The sequence below is a fragment of the Cynoglossus semilaevis genome, chromosome Z, assembly GCF_000523025.1.
Source record: "Cynoglossus semilaevis isolate Cse_v1.0 chromosome Z, Cse_v1.0, whole genome shotgun sequence".
Lineage (NCBI taxonomy): Eukaryota > Metazoa > Chordata > Actinopteri > Pleuronectiformes > Cynoglossidae > Cynoglossus > Cynoglossus semilaevis.
In genome coordinates, this window is record NC_024328.1 from 18897973 (window position 1) to 18904692 (window position 6720).

Below are 6720 nucleotides of genomic sequence, written 5' to 3' on the forward strand. Positions count from 1 at the left end.
TGTGTCTCTTAAGGAGATTTATAAATAAAATAATAAATAATATAATAATAATACAATGCTGGATGCTTCTGTTTATGATTGATTCTGTAATAATTAGCCACATCCTACAGTCAAAAAGAAGAATGCAATAAAAGAGCAACTCCAGTGAGACGCTGCAGCAGACTTGCATTATAAAACAATGTATCTTCCTCCCATCACTCTTTCTGGTGTTTCTCATTTGCACATTTGCACTTTGTTGGTTAATATGCCTTTTCTACTGTAATAAAATATCATGTTTGACCTTTAACCAATAGATCAGGACAGGTAGAAAAAAGGTTTTTATTAAGTAACAGTAAAAAAAATTCAGAAACTATAATATATTTTTTGTAATACAAACAATTATTTTCTTAACTGCTCACAATGTCTATTAAAGCGGCATGACTTGATCAGAGCAAAAGTTTGAAAGCAGGCCAAGAGATCATACATGTCGTCTTAGATGAATCTGATGTTTCAATAAATTAATGCAAAATTCAGCAGAACTTGGATGGGTCCTTTCTTCACCCCAATAGGCTTGTTTCTGCTGAGCTGCTGGATATTTCGGCCCTGATCCTGGACTGCCAGGATCTGCTGCTTATTTTGCATCTGATCCTTCTCTTTCAATCTCCCTGTGTTTCTGGAAAGTGATCCTAATGAACGCTTTCATATCATCAAAGGTTAATGTTAGAACGATCACTGATGGATAAAATGAAAGCAATTGATGCAAACGATTGAATGTAACTGCGTTTTCACACCCTAGGTTAATTACAAAAACATAAACTAAAATACGCCAAAAAAAGGGAAGAAAACTCATATGCAGGACCACTTTATTTCTGCTTGTTACCAACTGCAATTCCACAAACAAAACTCTGTGATGTGTGTGTCCTTAATGCTGGAGGTTGGTTTTGGACTTGTCTCTGCTCGGCGTAGGCAGAAGGAAGACGCTTTTTGTTTGATCTCTAACAGTTTTAAGAAAGCTAATGACACTTGATCCTCCGGTGCCCCTCTCCTCCAGTCCAATGGGCGCTTTGCTAATATTCGACTTGCCATCCGGCCTCTGCTCACGGAGTTGTCGGGCACGGGCAGAAGGCACGGTGATGAAGCGGCTGACAACATTGATGTGGTAGCTGCGAAAATGTAATAGTTTTGTGACACAGTGGTGAAAAGCAAGACTTAGCTTCTCGCAGGCCTGTTGCTGGACAAAATCCCTGAGCGATGGCTGCATGGAAATATCCTGGATAAGCTCCTTGTGAACAGGAGGCATATAGTTTCTCATACGGGTTAGAAATCTACCTGAAATTACAATTTTACTAAAGTCAGTTTATTCAAGTTTATTCATGTTCAACCTCTGGTTTGACATATTGATTTAGAGCAAATAAAACATCCATCATACCACTGCTTTTGACATGACGAACTCCCAGAAGTTCATCAAAGCAGTGAAGCAAACTGCTCTGTGCAGCGCTTCCCCCAGAAAACTCCATGGCTGCTGTCTGGACACCTTCATAAATCAAACCGTTGGGCATGATAGGGTTGTCTTTCCAACTGCAATGTGACATAAACAAGACCAAGTTTTATAATTAGGCCATTTATATGAGGTATATATTAGCTATGCCACAAGAACAACAAAAGAAAAGAAGCTGTATACCCAGACAGGTAGATCCTGATGGTGCCATAGAAGACAGAAGGATTCACGTAATCTTGAAAAACAAATTCAAGAGGTCAAGACAAAAGTTTTACTGCATTTGGGCAAATGCCAACACACCCACTGTCCACTGAATATGTGAGTGACTACCATGAATTAGCTTTAGTGCATCTGTCATGTCCTGCAGCGACTGGCTGATGACCTCCAGGGCTCTGGCCAGAGCCTCACAGTCCCCGCTCCTTACACTCTTAATTACTGTAGGAATGTTCTACACCAGAAGTCCAGATAAAAAGTCTTAGTGAAATTTTCTGGATATTTCTAGCTAAAACCAAGCTAAAAACAGAGTCTAGAGGTCTGAAAATGACCAAGTCAGTTGAAATTATGAATGTTGAAATTATCATCAGTTTCTCACATTGAGGCCAGAGGAAAATAACATAGGCAATTGTTTAAAATTGCTATAAAAGAATGGTGCAGGCTGTGTAATGGTGTTGTGGTGAACATGGTTTTTAATAATATTAAAATAATTTTGGAAGTCTGTTGTTTACTGACTTTGAATACAGACATGCAGACAAACCATGGTTGAGTGTTGATTGTTACTGGCTTAGGACTGATGACATCATGAGGGTTAACCAATGAGAGCATTTTGATTGGGCCTCAGAGTGATGCAGCATTCAGAAGTAGTACTGCATGGATAATGTACCAATCATTAAAGTTGTTGCATTCAAGAACCAACAATATTTATAATCAATGCAGAGTTGATTTTTTTCTATAATCAGAGTTTGATTATAGTGCGAAGTGTAAGATTTTACCTCCATAGTAAAATCAATCAATCACCCTAAAAAACACATTATTTGTTTCAGGTGCCAACCAAGTATATATTATTGTACAATTTTGACATGAGATATATAATATAGAATTTCTATAAATGCATTGACCAGTAATAATCGAAATGCAGTATCATTTCACAAACTGACTTTTTGTGGGAATATACTTTTTTGGAATGTGTTAATATTTAACCACCACAACAAACGCAACTGCACATTCTCTAATAGTAAAGACTAAGTAAACCTGATAGAGCACTGCACACAGATCAATGGCCTCCAGAGAACTAGGACTTTAGACTTTGTCACAGGTTTTAGTTAAATGTAAACAGAATGACCAAAAAATTGTGCCATCACAACTTATTCTAACTTATTTGTTTGTTTTTACCCTTAGAGCAGGAACTGCTGCGAGCTCCACCAGCAGGGTCACCAAGAAGAAACCCTGAATGCTGTCGTCACCTGGGAGGGTGAGGAGAAGCTCCAGGTTGCTTCGAAATACAAGTAAAACAACATCTTTCTGCATTTATCTGAGTGTTTTACTGTATATTTCTAGTAATTGAATAGGAATGAAAGCAGACTTACTTCATATCAAAAGGCCTGGAGCAGGAAAGTTGCCACATAAAAGAGATTTGTACGTGTTTTTATGTAAATCCTTAAATATGTAGAAAAAATAAATGTTTCTAAATTATTTTAGGTACAACTTTACATAATCTCACCCTTCAGGATCTTTTTTCTTCCAGTTGGCCAATGCTGCATCAGCGTGTGTGAGAATAGGTGGAAGTCCCAATAATTGCGATACCTCCCAGTACGGAACAGCCAGGTTCCGTGGGAGTATCTTTAGGGTTTATTGTGCGATTGAATATTACTTTAGTACATTTGATTTTGTAACAGAAATTTGTAGCAGCTTCCTCTGATGAACTTACCTCAACTGTGTCTTTCTCTCCTTCCTGCCAAACGTAGCCCATGGTCATCACCCCCAGGGCCAGGTGTGCTAACCTCAACTCTCGGTGTTTCTGCAGAAAGCTGCTACATAGCAGTGGCATCTGAACACAGAAACTAGGAAGCACTTAAGCCCTGCTCCACAAACATATATGTACTAAACATTGTTGTCAAGATGTTCCTTCTACTTGCTTTGTTTATGTGATCCCGCAGCTGGTGAGCCTCCAGGAGCTCTGGGACTCGCAAAGCGATGTCCATCCATGGTTGATAGTAAGGTGGAAGCTCTTTCTATTAACATAATTAATGTAAAATTATTTTATTTTATTTTATTTTATTTTATGACAATCTTCTGGTCGGAATGACTAAGTTGCAAAAACATAATCTTTTATGTCCATAAATCAAGCTATAATAGTGAACTTTAAAAGACTTTAAGTTTGACTTAAAGTTTAACTTGTGACTTTGTACAAACATTATTATTATGTAACCTGGCTCTGGGTGATGAAAAGGTAGGGGCAAAGTAGGTAAAACGGTCTATATTGCATAGATTAGAAAAATCCCATTGATTAATCTGCAACCAAACTTTATAATATTAGTTGATAATGATATTTTAGTTTTGACAGCATTTCTTTGTTTTATATATATATATATATATATATATATATATAACTAAAAAATGGTGTAAGGTTAAAGTGATCCATTTAACCTACCAAAGGTTGAGGAAGGATGAAGCCAAGCTCTTCAGACACATGATAGGAGTCCAAAGAGAAAGCAGTGTCAGGGTTTGTTCCAGCAGCAGTCATATTGACACTGGTCAGCAGCAAGTGAATGAATGTCTGCAGTGTTCAAGTTGGTGTTTTTATGATGTGTCTAAACTCAGATCCAGAGATTCCTCTCCTTTGCCCTTTTGTACTCTAATACTCAATCCCTGCTAGACAAACATTTACCACATTACCACTTGGTCAGATACAGGTTAAAAGAAAGGACCCTGTTATAGAGCTTATCTTTACAACGAAAAGAAAAGACCTCAGAGCACTGATGTTAGATATACATATATGACCGGTCAGTGTAGACATGGTTATGACACAGATGGGTACAAAGGATAAAGAAAGCTCTCACCACAGTCAGATGAGTATTTCGAATATATGCACCAGAAGTTAAGGTGCATGATACAATTAGTCATATAAACAAGGTTTGGTCAAAAAGATGAAAGACTTGAAATTTAAAATTGAATTAATAAATATATAAAGATCTACTGATTGTTTTTGTATTTATTGTATTTATTGTGCATTGACCAAACATTTCTAAAAGCTGTGCTTCCATCAGTAGAATGACAACAAGCTATATATATATATATATATATATATATATATATACAAACACAATATATGTTATATATGCTATATGTTACCGCAACATTTAAATTAAAATTGACATATTTTAAAATGATATCGTGTGCTTTAGTACTTTTGACTAATGCTGTATAACAGTGGTTCTCAAACTTTTTATACTCATTGATCTCTCTGAGTACCACCATAATGACCAACATTAGAATTCCCCTGCTCGTTCCACGTTCAACTTGCAAGTGATCCTATGATGCCTGTGCTTATGTGAGCAACAGACTTGTATTGCAGCAAAAAAATAAATAAAGTAAATAATTAAAAAGACCAGACATCCTATTTCATAATCGCACAAGTAGCTACACATTTTTTCTAAATGTTGTATTAATTGTGCATTGTGGTATGTTTCAGATTTATTCAACTGAAAATGTAAATGTGAAAATATGATTTTTCCCACTGGTGGTACGTGTACCACAATTTGAGAACCACTGCTGTATAACACAGTCTCAGTCACAGTGATCAACTTGCAATCCCTCCGACAACCACTAGGCACCTACAGCCCATAGTTTAAGAAGCCCTCATAATTTTTGTGCATTTTTCTTCCAAAGTATTTTTGATTATCTAAGACTATTTTACTTTATGTATCAAAATTATACATATTACGTATTTGCTACGTTTTAAGGTTGATGTAGATTATTGGTTGGTTCATTGCTCTGTTATCAGAGCAAAAGCAACATTTAAAGAAAGGTGAACTGTTACCTCCACCTTGTGGGACAGCAGGAGTATTGCAGAATTTAAAAAAATAAAACACGTTTCATCAATGCAACCTGCAGTGCACCAGTTACATGGAGATTACTTCATTGTTTGAAGGCCAATGCAGGACTCTCATGCTTTTTATTGGACATGTGCAATACCACATAGTTCATACACAGAAATTCTTGTGTGGGGCTAATGTGTTGTAACATACAGTTATTCATCCATCCATCCATTTTCGTACACTTATCCATTACCGGGTCACGGGGCAGCAGTCTCTATGACTGCCACACAAATCACATTGCACCGTGCCAACCCCCCTGAACCTTCCTGCGGGTAGTGAGTCCACTGGAAGGTACCAACCGCCCTAACCAGGATTTCATCTTGCCCAGGAGGTGATCCTAAAGAAGAATATGCAAGAAATGTAGTGGAGGTGAAACGAGAGTCAGACAGGTTGATGTGTGTGAAGGTAGAAATAGAAGGAGTGATGATTAATGTTGTTAGTGGTTATGCCCCATAGGTCGGCTGTGAGTTAGAAGAAAAGGAGAAGTTCTGGAAGGAGCTGGGTTGGATGGTAGAGAGTATCCCCAGGAGAGAGAGAGTGGTGATTGGAGCAGACCTTAATGGTCATGTAGGGGAAGGGAACAGAGGAGATGAGGAAGTGATAGGCAGGTTTGGTGTTAGGGAGAGAAACGTAGAAGGACAGGCAGTGGTAGATTTTGCAAAGAGAATGGAAATGGCTGTGGTAAACACATATTTCCAAAAGAAAGAGGAACATAGGGTGACTTACAAGAGTGGAGGCAGGTCCACACAGATAGATTATATTCTATGTAGAAGATGTAATCTGAGGGAGATTAGAGACTGTAAGGTGGTGGCAGGTGAGAGTGTAGCCAAACAACATCGGATGGTAGTGTGTAAAATGACGATGGAGGTGACAAAAAGGAAGAGAGTGAAGACAGAGCAGAAGATCAAGTGGTGGAAACTAAGGAAAGAGACATGTTGTGAAGACTTCAGGAAGGAAGTAAGGGCAGTTCTGGGTAGTGTTGAGATATTCCCAGATGATTGGGAGACTACAGCTGCAGTGATGAGGGAGACAGGTAGGAAGGTGCTAGGTATGTCCTCTGGGCAGAGAAAGGAGGACAAAGAGACCTAGTGGTGGAATGAGGAGATCCAGGAGAGTGTGCAGAGAAAGAGATTAGAGAAGAAGAGATGG

General features: G+C 38.1%; 1 protein-coding gene across 2 annotated transcripts; it reads right to left on the bottom strand.

Moving 5' to 3' along the window:
- Positions 1-825: 825 nt before the first annotated feature.
- On the bottom strand, positions 826-4540 carry ido1 (indoleamine 2,3-dioxygenase 1). Of its 2 annotated transcripts, none has more exons than XM_025053284.1 (10): positions 4125-4540; positions 3610-3705; positions 3402-3491; positions 3195-3313; positions 3061-3075; positions 2867-2966; positions 1808-1925; positions 1661-1712; positions 1409-1557; positions 826-1308 (listed from the first exon to the last, which is right to left on the bottom strand). In XM_025053284.1, the coding sequence occupies exons 1-10, from the start codon at positions 4215-4217 to the stop codon at positions 902-904; spliced, it is 1239 nt and encodes a 412-aa protein (XP_024909052.1). In that variant the 5' UTR covers positions 4218-4540; the 3' UTR covers positions 826-901. The 2 variants fall into 2 exon arrangements, with proteins under 2 accessions (XP_024909052.1, XP_008334986.1); XM_008336764.3 differs by having other exon boundaries at positions 3402-3521; positions 4125-4537.
- Between the last annotated feature and the right edge of the window lie 2180 nt (positions 4541-6720).

Bases quoted from the DNA above. Each gene is read 5' to 3' on its own strand.
- ido1 (XM_008336764.3), bottom strand. From the start codon at position 4,217: ATGACTGCTGCTGGAACAAACCCTGACACTGCTTTCTCTTTGGACTCC. The intron at 3,706-4,124 runs GTAGGTTAAATG...TTATGTTAATAG, and splicing joins TCATCCTTCCTCAACCTTTG to AAAGAGCTTCCACCTTACTA. The intron at 3,522-3,609 runs GCAAGTAGAAGG...TTCTGTGTTCAG, and splicing joins TGCGGGATCACATAAACAAA to ATGCCACTGCTATGTAGCAG.